This window comes from Mustelus asterias, chromosome 9 (assembly GCF_964213995.1).
Source record: "Mustelus asterias chromosome 9, sMusAst1.hap1.1, whole genome shotgun sequence".
NCBI classification, from domain to species: Eukaryota; Metazoa; Chordata; class Chondrichthyes; order Carcharhiniformes; family Triakidae; genus Mustelus; species Mustelus asterias.
The window spans coordinates 30,701,876-30,722,763 of NC_135809.1; the positions used below are offsets into that span (position 1 = coordinate 30,701,876).

Consider the following 20,888-nt stretch of genomic DNA (forward strand, 5'->3'; position numbering starts at 1 on the left):
CCTAAACCTGTGACCTCTTGTGGCAACCATTTCAGCCCTGGGTAAAAGCCTCGAGTTGTAATTGTACCCGCCTCTATCACCTCCTCTGGCACTTATATATATATATATATGTTAAATGGTGTGTGAAAGATGGAAATGTCACTGTTCTGGGTGTGATTTCTGCTGCTCTGGAGGTGTGAGCAGTGACTGTCCCCACTGCAGCTGGCGCCTTCCCGCCGACTGTCCCACGGCGGGAGCCGTACAGGGGGCGGGGCGAGTAAAGCTCCGCCCCTCAGAGTGAGGTCCCGCCCCCACCCGGAGTCAAGCCCCGCCCCTCCGTCTCTCGGGGTTTACTGTCAGGAAAGGCTCCAGGAGGAAGCGGGAGAGAAGCTGGGCCCTGGCGGCGGGGCTGTGACAGGTAAAGCCGGCCGGCCGGCCTCGGAGGGGAGTGTGTGTGTATAGCGGGGGTGGGATTGACCGGGATCGACACGCTGGAGGCCGGGCCCGTCCGGGGAAGGGCTCAGTCCCCGGAGCTGGTGCCTGTGTGAGTGAGCCCAGCCGCCTCTGCCTCCCAGGCCCAGAGCAATAACCCCCTCCATTAATAACCCCCTGTGTGTGTGTGCCCCAGGTATTCAAACACCTCGGATTTAGACCTGGTTCCTCTCCCCTCCACCTGATGTCAGTGCAATCACCGTCTGAAAGACAGGAAATGGGATCTGATGGAGTGATATCAATCAATGTGACACATCACAAAGAGAAGACTTACTAGTCCTTCACTCCAAAGATGTGTGGGTTAGGTGGATTGCCCATGCTAGATTGCCCTTTAGTGGGAGTGGGGGGGATTAGCAGGGTAAATATGTGGGCATGCAGGGACTGGGCCAGGATGGGATTGTTGTCAGTGCATGTTCGATGGGCCAAATGGCTTCCTTCTGCACGATAGGGAGTCTATGATTCTCCTATCCCAAAGTACTTCTGGAGTACAGTCACTGTTGTAATGTAGAAGTCATGGCAGCCAACACCTTCCCAAAGTGACCACAATAATGTGTTTTTTTTTTGTGATGTGGGTTCAGGGGATATTTATTGACCAGGACATCAGGAAAACCTCGCCCATCATTCTTCAGAATGATGCTGTCAGGTGAATGTAAGAAGGATGTAAACGGAAAGTCGGATCAGCATCTTACCTGTCAACCGGCACTTGGGACGATGCAGCTCTCCTGCAGTACTGCACCGAGTGTTGCACGCTCCAGTCTCAGTGGTGGGGCTGAGAGTACTGCACCAAGCCACAATTATGTAAATGAAAGCAATATTACCTATATATTGGCTAATTAAAACGTGGCTTTCAATGTTTCAACTAAATAAAACATTTGATAAGATTGCTAGTCGCAGCGCATTGTAGTCTGCAGGCGGCGTGGTGGCACAGTGCTTAGCACTGCTGCTTCACAGCGACAGGGACCCGAGTTCCATTTTGGCCTTCAGTGACTGTGGAGTTTGTACATTCTCCCCATGTCTGCGTGGGTTTCCTCCGGGTGCTCCAGTTTGCTCCCATGGTCCAAAGATGTGTAGGTTAGGTGGATTATCCATGGTAAATGCATGGGGTAACGGGGATAGGGTGGGGAGGTGGGCCAAGGTCTATTCAGACTCAATGGGCTGAATGGCCTCCTTCTGCACTGTAGGGATTTTATGGAGTCACCTTAAGCATCTAGTTACCTTTACTCTCCATCTCACTTCGACTGTGATCTTTCTGGTCATGGTCTCGGTCTCTTATGGTGTTCCAGTGAAGCTCAGTGCAAGCTTGAGGAACAACATTTCATCTTTCAATTAGTCACTTTACAACCTTCTGGATTCAACACTAAGTTTAACAATTTCAGATCATGATCTGATTTTGTGTTGTTTTTTTGTACGACAGCTGTTGATTCCAATTCTGCTCTTTCCGTTTACACCTCCTCTGGGCACAGTTTTTATGTTTTTACTTGTATCTTTATCATCTCCTTTTTGTTATTTAATATTTCCTGCCATTTACCCTATTATGGACCTTTGCTTTTTTTCTTTCCCATCTCCCCCAATCTCCTTTTGTTTCTGTACTTGCTTGTTCTAACTTTTTCAAGTTCTGGTAATAATTGACCATTGACTAACTCTGTTTCTCCATCCATAGATGCTGCCTGACTGCTGAGTATTTCCAACATTTTCTATTTTTACTGTCTGACATGAAAGGTACCTTTTGCTTATATCTGGCCCTTCCAAATTATGAGGGTTGGTGTGGTGAGGCATTGGGCAATTAATTGTACAGTTCTTCTGTGTCTGGGTGTTCATCTGCTGTGACTTGTACATATACCTTTTTGATTTGATTTATTATTGTCACATGTATTAGCATACAGTAAAAAGTATTATTTCTTGCGTGTTATACAAACAAAGCATACCGCTCATAGAGAAGGAAATGAGAGAGTGCGGAATGTAGTGTTACAGTCATAGCTAGGGTGTAGAGAAAGATCAACTTAATGCAAGGTAGTCCATTCAAAAGTCTGACGGCAGCAGGAAGAAGCTGTTCTTGAGTCGGTTGGTACGTGACCTTAGATTTTTAAAAAATCTTTTTCCCGACTGAAGAAGGTGGAAGAGAGTATGTCCGGGGTGTGTGGGGTCCTTAATTATGCTGGCTGCTTTGCCAAGGCAGCGGGAAGTGCAGTCAATGGCTGGGAGGCTGGTTTGCATGATGGATTAGGCTGCATTCAAAACCTTTTGTAGTTCCTTGTGGTCTTGGGCAGAGCAGGAGCCATACCAAGCTGTGATACAACCAGAGAGAATGCTTTCTATGGTGCATTTATAAAAGTTGGTGAGAGTCGTAGCTGAAATGCCAAATTTCCTTAAACTTCTGAGAAAGTAGAGGCATTGGTGGGCTTTCTTAACTATAGTGTCGGCATGGGAGGATCAGGACAGGTTGTTGGTGATCTGGACACCTAAAAACTTGAAGCTCACGACCCTTTCTACTTTGTTGTGATTCAGGAGGCCATTTAAATTCATGAAAGTTTCTATTTGTTTTCACTAAACAAAACAATCAGCCTCTCTTCTTAAGTGGACCCTGAACTAGCAAGTTTGGTGGTAACTCTTTAACTAGACATCAGAAAGTTTCAGGTTCAAGGCCCCCTGTAATATTTGAGCATGATCCAAACTGTTACTTGACTGCATTACTGCATTGGTGATGTTAAACTGTGGATCTGTCTGCCTACTCGAGTGGATGAAGAAGATTCTATTGTACAGTTCAGAGTCCAGCAGGGAATTCTACCAGTGTCCAGACCAGCATTCCCTGAATCAACATCACTAAAACAGATTAACTGGACAGTTATCTCATTGCTGTTTGCTGGACCTTGCTGTAAACAAATTGACTGCCACTTTTGTCAATGCAACTACAGTTGCACTACACCTCAGAAGTAAATCACGGGTGGTGAGGTTCTTTGGCACATCCCCAGGATGTGAATATATTCGTTCTTTCTGTTTTTTGCAGGTGCGCATTAAAATCCAGTTTGTTTTCACTTAAAATAAACTGGTTGTCTTAACGTAGCAAATAAGTTGACTTCATTTAAAAAAATGTAAATAAAACCAATGCACCTGTAATTGAATTCCTCAACCGGTTTTCAATGTGCTATCTGCAGGGCATTTAGTCTTGAGTTGCTAGATCTCTGCTGAAATCTATCCCATTTAGCATGGTGGTAGTGCCACACAACACAATGGACGGTATGCTCAATGACCAGGACCGTCACTCATACTGATACTGTCATGGGCAGATGCATGCAGCAGGCACTTTGGTGAGAATGAGGTCAAGTATATTTTTCTTTCTTGTTGATTCCCTCACCACCTGCTACAGAGTCAGTATAGCAGTTTTGTCCTTTAGGACTCGGCCAGCTCAGTCTGTGGTGCTACCAAGCCATTCTGGTTGATGGGCGTTGAAGTCCCCATCCAGAGTACGTTCCTCCAAATAGTGTTCAGCATGGGGGTGTACTGATTTATCAGCTGAGAGGGTGGGGATACATGGTAATCAGTAGGAGGTTTCCTGCCCATGTTTGACTTGATGCCATGAGACTTTATGAGACTCGATGTTGAGGACACCCAGGGTACCTCCCTCCTGAATGTATACCACTGTGCCGTCCACCCCTGCTGGGTCTGTCATGTCCCACTGGCAGGGCTGGTGGTGTCTGGACCATTATCTGTAAGAAATGATGACATTCAGAGCGCATTTAAAAGTTAACCACACTGCTGTGGGTCTGGAGTCGCATGTAGGCCACATAGGTAAGAATGGCAGGCTTCTTTCCCTGAAGGACATTAGTGAACCAGATGGGTTTTTCTGACAATCGACAATGGTTTCATGATCACATTGAAGGTTTTTATTGAATTTATATTTCAATATCTGCAGTGGTGGGATTCAAACTGGGTCCCCAGAATATTGGGTCTCTGGATTTTTGGATTACTAGTCCAGTGACAATATCACTACACCATCGCCTCCCCATACAGATTCAGTGCACGAATAGATTATTGGCCTTGAAGAACAGCAGAGTTGAGTTGTCACATTTTCATTTTCATGTTGAACTTTAAACTAATTGCACCAAATACAATGAGGCTACCCTTTTACTTGTATCTGGCACCACTAAAACAAGGAGAGGGTGTAGGAAACTGAACTGTACGTCACGATCTGGAAGTACATCTACCATGACATTCAGCTTTGAGAACCAGGTGTACATGCTTCGTTATCAGCTGAGAATGGGAGATGTATTATTAGTGACATTGATTTCAACAGAAACTGAACGTGAAGTTCTTTTTTTAACCATATCACCCAATCTGAGAGCAGAAAATAAGGTTACACCATTCACTAGGCAGTTTTTAAAAAAAACTTTATTCACTAGTCGGTTATGATCAAAAAGATTGAGATCAAAAAGATTGAGATCGCCGTTAAATTATTAAAGTGCAAGTCAAATAGGAAATTTTCATGACTGCACATGCACAGTTAAACATGGAAATCAGGAATTGGTTTCTGAGTTGCACTGCTTCTCCTTGAAGCTGCTAAAGGCTTTTTTCATTCCAGTGTTAATCATTTCGTGGTGTAGCAAGTCTTAATTACTGTGAACAACTCCCCGGTTCTAAAATTAAATGTTAACAAATGTGGCATCACGTTTGTTTATATTTTAATTATTGTTGGATATTTTAAAAGATTTACACATTTTTTTCTTTTCTATTCCACTTTCTGAATCCCATTTTTATTTTGTTTGTGAAGTAACTAATTTCTAGGTTCTGTGCTGTTCATGAATGATTCTCCAACTTGATCGGTTAAGAAGGTGCGCATTTGCTTGCGCAAGTCAGACATGTCCCAAATTCCTTGTAGAGGGTGTTGTGAAAATCCCATAAAAAATCTGTGGCGAAGGAGAAGTATAAGTGCAATGAATGGCAAGAACCTTACCATTGTCTTTGGCCCACACCACAAGTTTCCTAGTCACCCACTTCATTCCCCTCCCGAACCACAGTTTCAGGCGGAAACAGACCAGTTACAGCTTTGATATACTATTTGACAAGGAGGTGAGCTTCAGAAACCCTTTCATCTATAGCACAGTGGTTAGCACTGCTGCCTCACAGCACCAGGGTTCCACCCGGGTTCAATTCCAGCTTTGGGTGACTGTCTGTATGGAGTCTGCACATTCTCCCCGTGTCTGTGCACATTTCTTCCAGGTGCTCCGGTTTCCTCCACAGTCCAAAGATGTGCGAGTTGGGTTGATTGGCCATGCTAAATTGCCCCTTAATGTCAGGGGGATTGGCAGGGTAAATACGTGGGATTACAGGGATAGTGAATGGGTGGAATTGTTATCCGTGCAGGCTTGATGGATCGAATGGTGGCCTCCTGCACTGTTAGGATTCTATGATAAAGTATGAGTATTTTACATCTGTGTTCACTATGGAGAAGGGGGATGTAGATATAGAAAGCAGGAAGGAGGACTGTGATATAATTAAACAGATTAGCATTGAGAGGGAGAAGGTGCTAGCGGTTTTAGCAGCGTTGAAAGCAGATAAATTCGCAGACCCAGGTGAGATGTATCCTAGGTTGCTGTGTGAGGCAAGATAGGAGATTGCAGGGGCTCTCTGGCCACAGGTGAGATCACATGAGGACGGCCTCAACTGGGATATTGGGTTCATATCACACTATCTGTAATCCCCACAGCTTGCCTGGACCTGCAGAGTCTCACTGGCTGTCCTGTCTGGAGACAATACACATCTCTTTAACCTGTCTTAATGCTCTCTCCACTCACATTGTTTGTACCTTAAACACTTGATTAGTTTTAAGTATTCGCATTCCAGCCATTATTCTGTAAATTGAGTTTGTGTCTTTATATGCCCTGTTTGTGAACAAAATTCCCACTCACCTGAAGAAGGGACTGAAGACTCCGAAAGCTTGTGGCTTTTGCTACCAAATAAACCTGTTGGACTTTAACCTAGTGTTGTTAAACTTCTTACTGTGTTTACCGCAGTCCAACGCCGGCATCTCCACATCACAGGTGAGATACCAGAGGACTGGAGGACAGCTAACATTAATCAAGAAAGGAAGTAGGGAAAAAACAGGTAATTAGAGACCAATGAGTCCAACATCATTGGTAGGGAAATTATTGGAAAAAATTCTGAGGAGCAGAATTAATCTCCAGTTAGAGAGACCAGGATTAATCATGGATTGGAGTGTTTCAGCTATGAAGAGAGGCTGGTTAGGCTGAGGTTTTTCTCCTTGGAGCAGAAAAAGCTGAAGGACTTGCTTGAGTTGTACAAAATTATGAGGGACATAGGGCGAAATCTTTCCCCTTAGTTGAGAGGCCAATGCTGGGGCAGGTTTAAGATAATAGGCAGGAGATTTTGAGGGGATTTGAGGAAAAGGATTCCTCACAGCATTTTTGAAGCATTTAGGTGTGCACTTGAAACATCATAACATGCAAGGCTATGAACCAAATGCTGGAAAATGTGAATAGAATAAATAGGTGCTTGATGGCCAGTGTACACATGATGGGCCATGGGGCCTCTTCAGTGCCGTAAAACTCTGTGACACAAATACTGCTTATTTCTGCCTCGGAGATATCACTCATCTTCATCCTGCCTCAGCCTGTCTGCTGCTGAAAACCTCATCCATGCTTTTGTTCCTGCCAGATTCAATTATTCTTGTACTCTTCATTTTCAACCCTCAATGACTTAACTTCAATCAAACCCCTGCTTTCCATATACTAACTTGAAGCAAGTCTTATTCAGCAGCCATCCCTTGCTTGCTGACCTTCATTGGCTTCTAGTACACTAATGCATCAATTTTAAAATGTTTATCCTCGTGTTCAAATCCCTCTGGTGACCTTGCCGCTCCTAAAACTGTAGCCTTCAGCATTGCAATTCCTGGGGAAAATTATCTTTTTTCAACTTTGTCCTTTTGTGTGCCTTCTTCACCCTACTATTTTGCCTTCAGTCAGTTAGGTCTAAAGCTCTGAAATTCCCTTTTTAAACCTGTTTGTCATTTCACATGTCTTTGCTTTTTACAGACACTGCTTAAAACCTACATCTTTTGACTAAGTTTTTGATCATCTGTCCTATGTTGCCTTTGGTATGGTGTCTGTTTTTAGTCTAATTACACTCTTGTGAAGTCTCTTGACATGTTTTACTACACCATATGAATGCAAATGTTGTAAACTGCTAAGTTTGCAGAGCAGCTTGTAATACTAACTATATATTCTTCACAGCCAGTGATGATATAAAGGTGGCTTGTTGATATATCCTGATATCTGGTTGGGAAGGAAGGCGTGGAGATCCTGCAGAAGTCAGATGTAGGTGTTTATAAGCAGAAAACATTTCTTTAAAACTGTGTGTATAAAATGAGAAATAACATTTAAATGCCAGAGGTTAAATTGTTGCAGCAATGTGACAGACTGCAGAGTAATGCCATAGAGGTTTTGGTATTCTTGCAGTGAACCAAAGTAAATTGTGACTGTTCAGGGAAAATCTGTTTAGTAGTTTGGTATTACTTTATGGAAAGCTGCTGTTGCAGTCTCATACCAATGTAGATAATCATGCTGCTAAAATTATATAATTAATGTCATCTCAGAAATTATTGTTTAGTTTCTAGAACTAGCACTGTTTTAGAATAGAGGCTTCAAAAACACTACTTGTTTTGTTCATGGTAATTATGTGGATCCATTTAATATGCATTATAAGTCAAATAGGAAACCAAAAGTAGAGGGAAAAATTCTAGAGTCCATTTTATAGCGGAGCACGTGGTAGAATCGGAGAGAGTCAGCATGGATTTACAAAAAGGGAAATCATGCTTGACAAATACTGGAATTCTTCAAGGATGTAACTAGTAGAGTTGATGAGAGGAAGCCAGTGGATTTATTTTGGACTTTCAGAAGGCTTTTGCCAAAGTCCCACATAAGAGATTAGCATGTAAAATTAAAGCGCATGGGATTAGGAGTGGTGTATTGAAATAGATAGAAAACTGGTTGGCAGACAGGAAACAGAGTAAGAATAAACAGTCACTTTCCAAATGGCAGGAGGTGAATAATGGGCTACTGCAGAAATCGATGCTAGGACCCCAGCTATTCACAATATATGTTAATGGTTTGGATGAAGGAACCCTCCCACTCCAGGATATCCTGTAACCGCTCCAAGACATCCTTGACCCTAGCACCAGGAGGCAACATTCCCTCCTGAAATCTCTTTTGTGGCCATAGAAACACCTATCTATTCCTCTTGCAATTGAATACCCTATAACTATTGCATTCCCATACTTCTTACTCCTCCCCTCTGTAGCAGAGCCAAACATGCTGTAACGAGTTTGGCTGTTGCTACATTCCCCTCAACAATTTCCAAAGCAATGTATCTGTTTTTCAGGGGAATGGCCACAGGAGATTCCTGTGCTCCCTGCCTCAATCTCTTGCTCTGCCTGATGGTCACCTATTCTCTTCCAACCTGGGGAATCTTGGCCTCCGGTGTGACCACCTCTCTATAAGTACTATCCACGATACTCCCTGCCTAGCGGATGCTCCACAGTGTCCCCAGTCGCCCCTCCAGCTCCAAAGCCAAGGCTCCTAAGAGCTGCAGCTGGAGACACTTCCTGTACGTGCTGGTCCCGGGCACTGGAAATGTTCCCAGCTTCCCACATGGAGCACAAGGATCACACCAATGCTTGGATGTTTTGCTGCAATTATACCACACCTGGAATATTGTGTGCAGTTTTGGTCTCCTTATCCGAGGAAGGATGCTCTTGCTATAGAGGGAGTGCAGAGAAGATTTACCAGACTGATTCCTGGAATGGCAAGACTGATATGAGGAGTGATTGGGTCGGATAGGATTATATTCACTGGAGTTTAGAAGAATGAGGTGGTATCTCAGAGAAACCTGTAAAATTCTAACAGAACTAGATGGAGTAGATGCAGGAAGGATGTTCAAAATAGTGGGAGTGTTCAGAACCGGGGTAAGGATATGGGCTAATCCGTTTAGGGTTGAAATGAGGAGAAATTTCTTCACCCAGAGAGTGGTAAGCCTGTGGAATTCGCTATCACGGAAAGTAGTTGAGGCCAAAATATTGTATGTTTTCAAGAAGGAGTTACATGTAGCTCTTGGGGCAGAGGTGATCAAAGGATATGGAAGGAAAGCGGGGTCAAGCTATTGATTTGGACAATCATCCATGATCATAATGAATGGCAGAGCAGGCTCAAAGGGCCGAATGGTTTACTCCTGCTCCCTTTTTCTCTGTTTCTATGAAAAATGTGTATAGTTGATCTCCAGCAGTGCTCAACAGCAAGACGAATCAAAGGCGGTAAAGAAAATGGAAAAAAGTATTGTTGTAGAAAACGTATGATCATTCATATCCAAGGCTATTTCATTTGAAAAGGACATTTTTAGAGTTGAGAGATAAGCAAACGCCTGTAAGGCCAATGTAAGCTTCATTACAATCTGCACTTTTAAATTTTATTTACTTCTAGATCCTGGTTACTGATGCCAGTTACAATGTCACCATTATAGTTGTGGTTGAAACTGGCTCACACCACAGATCAGGGATTGGGCCTGGGAATTTCTTCATTTGTAAGATTGAGTGCCATACAATGAAATGTATTTTTCCACTAATTTACCTGAGTATTGGAAATATCTTTTTTCCAAAATTTATGCATTAGTTATCTGTATGCTGAACCCACCAGAGTTTAACACAGAATTTACCAACTTGAAATGGCTTTGGCAACAAGAATAACATTGTCCACGTGTGTGGTGGATAAAATTTTGCATCAGTTTTCCAAAAAAAAAGGTTCGTGTGGTCCCATTGGAGATACCAACTTTGGAAAAGCTGCCACTATCAGCATGATGAGATCTAATCTGGTTTATTTATTGCTCATTTAAATCACTCGTAGCTCGCAATGATGTGGTCATGTTCAAAGGCATTCCTCAGAATCAGGAAGCACAACTTGAAAGTTTCGGACCAAAGGAATCATTGCTTTTATTAATGTGAACAGCATCAGTTTTTGAACTGAAAAATACTCAAGACCTGAGCTTCAAAAAAATAAGTTGAAGTGAAAGGAAAGATTAATAAAAGCTGATAATTAAGTGCAAAGTTTCTCCTTGGAGCGCATCACATTTTTCAATACATTTGTAAACTAGATGGGATTATAAGTTTTTTTTATAAAGAGATTCAGTATTTGCAATAGTACAAGGAGATGCGGGTGATGTGAGAGAATAGACATCGACATGGAAGTTTCAACAAGATTTTGAACTGGTTCATTTATGTTTTTAACTTGCACTGCATTTTAAGCATAGAATTCCCAATGGATTTCTAAGTAATCTGCCTTAAGTCTAAAATATGCAGCTTTTTTTGCCTTGTCCCCGAGTGCTAATAAAACACATGTTAAATGAATTTTCAGTAATTTTGGTGCACTGCAGAATTGATCGCCAGTGTCTTATAAACAAAATTGTCAATGTTCACCGTCATTACTCTGAAAATGACAGCAAAGTCTGGCCATTTGCACGTGCACAATTAAATGTGGAGATCCAGAAATTACTGTCAGAGATATCCTGCCACTTCACAGGGCTCACTGTCCCCATCTTCGCAGATCCAATCAGCACACAAATTAGTAATTCAGCACCAAGGACTCGGGTTCGATTCCCGGTTTGCGTCACCGTCTGTGTGGAGTTTGCATGTTCTCCCCGTGTCTGCGTGGGTTTCCTCCGGGTGCTCCGGTTTCCTCTGGGTGCTCCAGTTTCCTCCCACAGTCCAAAGATGAGCAGGTTGAGTTGATTGGCCATGACAAATTGCCACTTAGTGTCCCAAGATGTGTAGGTTAGGGGGATTAGTGGGGTAAATATGTGAGGTTACAGGGATGGGGCCTGGTTGGGATTGTTGCCGGTGCAGGATCAATGGGCCTCCTTCTGCACTGTAGGGAGTTGTTAAACTCCGGTGGATTCAGCACACAGATAATTAATGCATTAACTTTGGAAAAAATATATTTCCAATACTCGGGTAAATTAGTGGAAAAATACATTTCACTGTATGACACTCAATCTTACAAATGAAGAAATCCCCAGGCCCAATCCCCGATCTGTGGTGCGAGTCAGTTTCAAACACAACAGCAATAGTGACACTATAACTGGCATCAGTAACCAGGGTCTCGAAGTAAATAAAATCTACAAGTGCAGATTGTAGTCAGTTTCAACTGTTTCCACACTATTCTCACTGTAAAAAACAGTGAAAAGATTATATCTTGAATGACTATAACTGAGTTTTCAATGGCACGTTGGGATATAATTATAGTTGAACAACCTTTCTGCCGTAAAAATGTAATTTTATAAGTTAGGAGCATCAATTCCTCCATTCAATTAATTTTAAAATGGAAGTTAATTTTTGAAAGTTTGTTTGTATTTCAGGATTTACTTCAATCTGTCTGACTGCAAAATCCAGGTCAGCAGACACTTGGGGCCCGATTTTACCATTTTGATTCTAAGTGCTGGGAGGACTTGAACCTGGGAGTGTTTCAGATCCAACTTTTAGACCAGTTCTCCGGTACCCCCATACGCACTCTGCCTGCAAAAAATCAATAAATCCGAATCGCGTTGCAAAAGTCTGTGGGCAGGTCTTATCACGCCCAAAACACTGCAGCTCCGATCGGCGCTTTCAACTGCGCATGCGCAGTAAAAATAAATAGAAAAATGCTCCCCCTGGCCCCCACAGATATTGCCCCACCCCCACAGCATAACTGACCCCCTTATCCCCCCACCCCTCCGCTACCCAGACCGATCGCAACCCCCTGCCCCCCACCAATCACATGCAGAGTGGCAGCGGACCCCCTCTTTCCCCCGCTGGAATCTCTGAAGTTACCTCCTCAGAAGCTGAAGTGCCCGAATCGGACCTTTGTGGACCATGTCTGTTTTGCGCCGAATCTGGACAGGCGAACGCAGTGGTAAAGGGGGGAAGTGCTGGTAAAGGCGGACGTCCATCTCATTAATTCAATTTAAATGCATTCAAATGCATTTAAGTTGCCGTTGCGCCCGTTTCGGGCGAGGTCCCGATCACCGCCATTTTCAGCCATTGATAAAGGGGGAGCGGCCGCAGAGACGGTCGCGGATCGCACTAGTTGCCTCACGCCCAACTTTACCAAGTTTTCGCACCCGAAAACGGGCACAACTTGATGGTAAAATCGGGCCATGGTGTTTAATCAATCTGTTAAATTTTTCTATTTTTTAATGAGCTCTTTTCATTCTCATCTGATGCTCAGTGGTATTTCAATTTCTATCATACATACTGATGACACCATTTAGTAAATATTATGTAAATATTTTTGGTTGAGTTTATGACAGTCTGTAAAGGCTTGTATTTTTAACATACTATGTTCATGATTCTACATTGCAATGTATTTCTGTAGGCTGTTTGAATGAAACCACGTTCAGGAAAGGGCTTGTATTTTACATCGTGCTTTTCAAGTCCTCAGACCTTTCCAAACTGCTTCACAGCCAATTAGGTACTCTTTTTATATAAGCAAATAACTCGAGCCGTAGATTGACAGCGAATTACAAAGGTTTCCTTCCTAAAATACTTTCTTTAACTATTTCCATTACAGCTTTCGATACGGGGCACATGTGTGACTCAGCATGCTCGGAGAATGGTGCAGAAGTTTCCTTTGCTTAAGGGAGTTGATCTGAATATTAGACAGCGACTTTTCAGTTATTTATGGGAAGGGAACCAGGGTAGCAAGATTTGTTGTGATTACAGCTGGTGTTTGCTCTTGCTGAGAGAAAATGGAAATATTTATCCAACTAATTGAGTCAGATTAAATTATTCCATACACTTGAGATAGATTCCATATCATTTTGAAAACAGCTGGGTCCAAAGATGTGCAGGTTAGGTGGATTGGCCATGCTAAGTTGTCCCTTAGTGTTGCAAGATGTGTAGGTTAGCCGGATTGGCAGGGTAAATATGTGGGGTTATGGGGATAGGGCGGGGGAGTGAGCCTGGGTAAAATGCTTTGTCAAGCGAGTTGGTGCAGACTCAATGGGCCGAATGCACTATAGGGATTCTATAACTAACGTAACATTTTGGCCATGTTAGACCAGAGAATTATCAATATATTAACCAATTAGATGCCATCTTTTGAATGAGAAATTAAACTGGGACCCAGTCTGAGGCCCTTTTCCCAATATCTCCCCTTTGTCGTGGCACAGTGGTTAACACTGCTGACTCTCAGTGCCAGGGTTTGATTCTGGCCTTGGGTGATTGTGCAGAGTTGCAAGTTCTTCCCATGTCTGCATGGGTTTCCTCCGGCTGCTCCGGTTTCCTCCAGTCCAAAGATGTGCAGGTTAGGTGGATTGGCCATGCTATATTGTCCCTTAGTATCCCAAAATGTGTAGGTTATGGGGATTAGTGGGGTAAATACTTTGGGTTACGGTGATAGGGCCTCAAGTAGATGCTGAGTTGGTGCAGACCCGATGGGCTGAATGACCTCCTTCTGTACTGTAGGAATTCAATTATCTCTAAATCCTTTATTAATGATTTAAATTTTGAACTTCTCTTATTCCCTAACTAGCTAGAGGGATAGTTTCAAATCGAAAATCACTGGCTTTTTTCTTTCTCTTTTTAGGTGGAGTTCCTGAAGCCAAATTCTGTTATCGGAAAAGTTCTCTGTAGATTGGAAATGATTGATTCTCTTTAAAAGAATGTTTAAGTGTAATACAGGTACAGTGCATCAAATCCAGTTGTCCAAAAACCGGACATTTTTAGAGTGCGCCATGCATTAATTCTAATTGAGTACAATAAAAATGTTACCTGGACAATTTGTCCAGCTGTTGCACTGGCATGGTGTGGCCTGAACTAGTTATCTGCTTCTATGCTTGCATGCCATCTATTCCATACACCCTTGGTTTGGCCCGACCAGAAATCTAGCATAGCCTCGGTGCTGAGGTTGCCACTTTTGAGACACTGTACCTTTACAAAAATATGAAATACAGTGTGACATCTCATGCATGACGGGTGCATTTCAAAATGTAGATACTGAATAATCTGCAAAAAAAAATCATATTTGTTCAAGGCGATGGACATTCATTAGAATCTACTAATATTAAATACTGTCTTTTGTGCTACTGTTAAAAGTTGCTGAAGTTAATATAGTTATTGAAATTGAAGCCAAATTTGTAGACAGTTCTTAATTGTAATTGTTCTTTTCATTAGATATTCATATCAGTTTGTAATCAACAATATTCCAATATCATTGCTTTATTAAACTGGAAAATCTTTTTCCCAACTACATTTTGATAGTTGGTATTTAGATTAGCATATAAGCTATGAACTCTTCCCCAGTAGTTCACTTGAGTCTGGTGTGACTGTCATTTGTTAATTATCCTTGTCAAGAAATTTCAAACATTTATTAATCTTGCTGGGTTTTTAAAAGCATCATAATGCAGTATCATTGACTCCAATTTAGTAAGTTTGTAACACTGGCATTCTTATCTACAAAGTGATTCAAGCTAAGATGTGCATTGGGAGCAAGTAGGAAGAAGGGCGCTGCTGTCCTATATATCCTATCATGTGATAAAGCTGTATCTCTCAAGATTATGCCTTGTGAATTATATGAGCCCCCATAAAATGCGCTACAGAATGCCCAACAACTATGTCATCACACCAAAGTGAGAGTATTTGCTCCTGGGGATCAGTCAGTAACCAGTATTTTAATGACGCACACTTGAGAGTGAGCGCACAGGGTAAATAAATCCTGGAGCTCACTTGTCATTAAAGAGTTTATGTCATTACATGTTTATGGTGCAATTTTGTTACAGCAATGCAATCTGCTCTGCTTATCGATTATCCTGTATGTATTATCTTTCACTGATGTTATTGTTCTTTGTAGGACTTCCCACTTGTGCGAGTCTGGTTCTTCAGTGACAAATGGCACGTTAGGAGACCATCGGCATCTGCACCGTGCAGAATCACCCGGAGTTCTGACAGAACGTTTTCAATCCTATTACATGTGTAAATCACTGCGTTATTGTGTGAGCCACTGTCTTTATGCAGTAATGACTAAACTGGAGGAACTCAACAGAGAAGCAAATATGCATTCCTCAATCCGATACCTTGGCTACCTGGCAAATATAAGCTTACTGGTGGCAATTTGTATGGGCCTATACGTCCGATGGGAGAAAACGGAAAATATATTATTGCTTGTGATATTCATCCTGGGACTTTTTGTGCTAGGTATTGCTAGCATATTGTACTATTACTTCTCCATGGAAACAGCAAGTTTGAGCCTGTCGCACCTCTGGTTTGGATTTTTGCTTGGCCTTCTCTGTTTTATAGATAATTCCAAGTTGAAAACTGATGCGAAAGAAGAAGCCACCAAATATTTACTACTGACCAGCATTCTGGTTAGAACTTTGTGGTCAGTTGTGGAGCGAATGTGTGGATGTGTCCGGCACCAACCTGCTCTATTAACGTCTGCAGAATTTCTGGAGCTGGTTGGATTTGCCATAGCCAGCACTGCCATGTTGATGCCCAACTGCTTGAGCGTTGTCTTACTTGTCTTTGCTTTGTCAATGTTGATTGTTGATCTGCGGATGAAGTCTTTCCTGGCAGTTCCGAACTTGATAGCCTTTACAGTGATTACATCCATATTGTTTTTTCCTTCTTTGAAGATTAGCACTAACCCCTTTGCCTTGGCTTGTTATTTCAGCCGTCTGATTTGTGACCCACTACTGGATCTTTACTTCAGTGGCCTATCTGTTACTGAACGGTGGAAGCCTTATCTCTATGGCCGGACACTATGTAGACGACTTTCCATATTTCCTGTAGCATCTATTGAGCTAATATTCTTCATTCTTGCTGCATTAAAACTAAATGACTTAAAGCATTGGTATTTTCTGATACCGGGATTTTCCATCTTTGGGATCTTCTGGTTGATCTGCCATGTAATTTTTCTCATAACTTTCTGGGGTTTTCATACTAAGCTCAGTGACTGTCAAAAAATCTACTATACTCATAGGATAGATAATAAGAGTCTGGACTGTGTTATGGCATCAAAAGGAATGCGTCATTTTTGCTTGATTTCTGAGCGATTGGTTTTTTTCAGCCTTTTATCCACAGCAGTTCTGGGTGCAGTCTCCTGGCAGGTATGTGATATATGATATTTGAAATTGTCATTAATGTCCATAAACAATGATTTACCACTTAGATTTACAGCAGTTTATTGTGTACACTTCACGCATGTTCCATGCTGTGAGCCATTGACGTATCCTTATGTGAACTTGTACATGTATGTATAGAGGCAGGTAACAGACCAGTTGTAGTTACTTTAAAAGAAAAGTTATGGGGTCTGATACAGTTATCCTTAAAAAAAGGGCAGAGGATAGTGTGCTTTGATTATTATGTAGTGTTTTATTTTGTTTGAGAGTTATTATTCTAGCAATAAGTATGCTTGAATTTTCATTATCCCCATTGATCTTCTTATTTTAAAAGTATACTGAAAATGCATTGGTGCATAAGCTTCTTTTTAAAAACTGGAAGTTTAAACATGTTGATAGTTGCTCTTGCAGCCAATTACATCATTTTGTATTCAGATAGTCACCTGGTAGTACCGAACTTGAATATTGCTTGAAAAAAAGAGACACACTGTCAAAACGTTTTGTCTTGCGCTAATCAGTACAGACAGAATACCAAATTTCAACGGGAACAACAATTTATGCTGCACAAGACAAGGGGTGGATAGAGGGAAACCAGTAGATGTGTTGTATTTGGACTTGCAGAAAGCGTTCGACAAGGATCTCACAAAAGGTTAAGTCATAAGATAAGAGGTAGCATATTGGCATGGATAGAGATATTGGCATGATTAGATGGATGGCTATTGGGCAGGAAACAGTGAGTGGGGATAAAGGGATCTTTTTCAGGTTGGCGACCTGTAACTAGTGGGGTTCCACAGGGATCAGTGCTGGGGCTGCAACTATTTACAATATATATCAATGCCTTGGAGGAAGGAAGCGAATGTAGTGTAGCCAAATTTGCAGACAACACAAAAAAAAGGTGGAAAGGCAAGTTGCGAGAGGGACACAAGTAGTTTACAAAGAGATGATGTTAGGTTAAGTGAGTGGGCATAAAGTTGGCAAATGGAGAATAATGTGGGAACATATGGAGTATTTAAATGGAGTAAAACTGCAACACAAAGGGACTTTGGAGTTCTTGTGCATGAAACATGGAAAACTAGCACACTAGCAGTCAGGGAATTGAGAGTTACGGAGAAAGGGCAGGAAAGTGGACATGAGGAATGTTGGATCAGCCATGATCCTATTGAATGGCGGAGCAAATTTGAATGGCCTACTCCTGTTCCTATTTCTTATAGTCTTTATAGAGTGCAGATTGCTAACACTTCAACAGCGTGTCCCTCTTATTCAGCAATGTCGACTTATTTTAAGTTTATGAATTAGTTTTCATTGAACTTCATAAACTTTTTAAAGTGAGATATCCAGTGAGGCCAGGAAGCAAACTGTGTGTTGACTCACATCATTCTTGTTCAAATTTTAGAAAAGTATAAAGTTTATTTATTGGTCACAAGTAAGGCTTACATTAACACTGCAATGAAGTTACTGTGAAATTCCCCTAGTCGCCACACTCCGGCGCCTGTTCGGGTCAATGCACCTAACCAGCACGTCTTTCAGAATGTGGGAGGAAACCAGAGCACCCGGAGGAAACCCATGCAGACACGGGGAGAACGTGCAAATTCCACACAGACAGTGACCCAAATCGGGAATCGAACCCGGGTCCCTGGCGCTGTGAGGCAGCAGTGCTAACCATTTTGCCACCGTACCGTGCCGCCCTAGTGGGCAGAAGCCAGATAGTGATATTGAGAGAGACTACAGGGCATCAGAAGAGTAAAATAAATGGGGATACTATTAAGATAATCGATGAATGGTGATAAGTGTGACAACTACCAGAATAAAAACTCAGTTGTCATTCGAGTTACAAGTGCCAAGTTAATGCCCACATCCTGTGATCTGAGGTTCAATACCTACATCAGCTTTCCCTGGTCTCAGCATGTTACCTGGTGCCCTTTCTTGGCCCATCATTCGCCAATCCAGCTGTTTTTTCTCTCATCCTTCTGAATTTCACTGTCCTCTGCTCATATGTGTAAAGACCTTTTCAATTTACAAACATTGTATGATTGATCACTGACTTTGAGAGGCCGGTGGATTAGCTTACATTGAGAGCTTGCAAGCCATATGGCTGGCAATTCAGATACAGTTTCTATCTCATGATCGTGATAAAAAGCATTCCAGGAAAGTGGGTATAAATAACAGTAGGGTGCACAACGTTCCACTGGGAACTATTTGAATAAGAATGTTGTCTGTGAAGTTTTGTCACCTCCAAGCTGCTGCCCTTAGTTCTATTTTTAAAAATACACATATACATCTTTTGTGATGTGTTTTAATACATTTTCATTAATTTAATTTGATTGATGTGCTTTAATGTGTAATTTTTATTCACTGACCTTGGTTGACAAAGTTCTTTAAAAATACCCTTTTGGCCCTGACCAATTATTTAAGATTGTTGTTCTGTTCAAATGGATGCTGAAACATTGTGCAACATTTTACAACTGAATTAAGTGGCAGCAAAGGTGCTTTCATTAATTGTTTTTAAAATTAAAAAGATTGCTTCCTGATATTTTAATTAAGTGCTGTTAATTTGGAAAACCCAACCTGAATTTACTTAGATGACTCAAGATACTAAATTTAAGAACATCAAGTACTTGAGATAAGCATTTTGGTTTAATTATTTCTTTTTTAAACATAGCTTGAATTTTTTTGAAATATTGCATGGCCGTATGTAAATATGAAAGTACTATTTTTGAACATATTAATTGCTGTTGCGGAGTTTCAAATGTCACATTTAAATAAAACGAACAGTTCATGCAAATTGCATTAGAAGTATAATGATGCTTTGATAACAGTGCACTTCATAATTTTTCTATTTCATCTTTTTAAATTTATTTATAGATCATAAAATAATTTATGCCATGAATGGATTTTAAAATTTGCAATATCGATGGTAAAATCTATAGCAAGCATCACTGTTAAACACAAATGTGTTTTGGGTGACACAGTGGTTTGCACTGCTGCCTCACAGCTCCAGGGACCCGGGTTCACTATCCAGCTTGAGTCACTGTCTGTATGGAGTCTGCACATTCTCCCGTGTCTTCTTGGGTTTCTCCAGGTGCTCCGATTTCCTCCCACAGTCCGAACGATATGCTGGTTAAGGTGCATTGGCCATGCTAAATTCTCCCTCAGTGTACCTGAACAGGCGCTGGAGTGTGGTGACTAGGGGATTTTCACAGTAACTTCATTGCAGTGTTAATGTAAGCCTACTCGTGACATTAATAAATAAACTTAAAAGTTAAATGTATTCCTTCTGCTTTTATTTGTAGAAAAGCCCTTTAAACAAATTAGATGGGTTTAATAAAAGTGTTGTTGGTTTTATGTAATTAATTGGCATTAGTTTCACCACCACAGCTTCATTGTTCTAGCAGCCTCCTCCCCACAGTTGTATGAACATTGATACAATGGGCCAGGTGCCACTCCGCCATGATGGATGGATAAGTTCTCACCTGGTGTACCAGAGTCAGAGGTTGTTTCCTAATGGTGGGCTGGGGATTGTGGTGATGTAAAGTTAATTCTGGGGTGATGTACATATCTTAACGTTGCTAATAACATCTAAATTCCTGTTGTAAAAGTTAAAGAACGAGCGCTGTATTATAGTAAAAGTAATTTATTTGTGTTTAATATCTAGTGATTTATGATATGGATGGTTAACTTCTAGCTTATTATTACAAATGTTCTCATGTCTAAAATGACATGCTTTTTTATTTTCTGCAGCCAACAAATGGATCCTTTATGAGTGTGTTCCTTATTGTTTTACCATTGGAATCCTTAGCTCATGGTCTTTTCCATGAATTGGGTAACTGTTTAGGAGGAACATGTGTCGGATATGCGATTGTAATTCCTACAAATTACTGCAGGTACTGTTCCATATTAAGAACTACAGTAGCAACGAGCATATATTCTAACCTGACCAATGCATTTGTTTTTTATAATCTCGTAATCATAATGTTTGCCATTCTGTACTGTTAGTCTGTTTATAATATGTAGCATTTAATCATCACGACCATTTACTCAAATGTTGACTAAAATTGATCAAAAATGGAATACAAAGTTGGGTGTAACAAGTGGTTAGACATAGTGACTGCAGGAAATAAGGTACTAATTAAGGTAATATCTTAGTTAGAAGTGTCCATGTGATTGCACATGGACTTCATATTGTATTCTATAAACTGACTTAAAACTTAAGCAGCTTACATCATTTGAACCCAAATATTTATTCCCATCTTTGATACACTGATGAAAAA

General features: G+C 41.3%; 1 protein-coding gene across 5 annotated transcripts in view; it reads left to right on the forward strand.

Annotated features, from left to right (window-relative positions):
* The first annotated feature begins 320 nt into the window (after positions 1–320).
* tmem168b (transmembrane protein 168b) overlaps positions 321–20,888 on the forward strand; it is a 46,889-nt gene continuing 26,321 nt past the window's right edge. The window contains exons 1-7 of one of the 5 annotated variants that reach the window (XM_078219896.1): positions 347–397; positions 2,132–2,190; positions 7,716–7,799; positions 12,879–12,974; positions 14,091–14,185; positions 15,354–16,608; positions 20,359–20,501. In XM_078219896.1, coding sequence (XP_078076022.1) covers positions 15,472–16,608; positions 20,359–20,501 — 1,280 coding nt within the window. In that variant the 5' untranslated portion in view covers positions 347–397; positions 2,132–2,190; positions 7,716–7,799; ... (1 more) ...; positions 14,091–14,185; positions 15,354–15,471. Of the gene's footprint in view, positions 398–2,131; positions 2,191–6,671; positions 7,800–12,878; positions 12,975–14,090; positions 14,186–15,353; positions 16,609–20,358; positions 20,502–20,888 lie in introns of those variants that run through there. The other 4 variants (XM_078219895.1, XM_078219898.1, XM_078219894.1 and 1 more) reach the window with 4 other exon arrangements.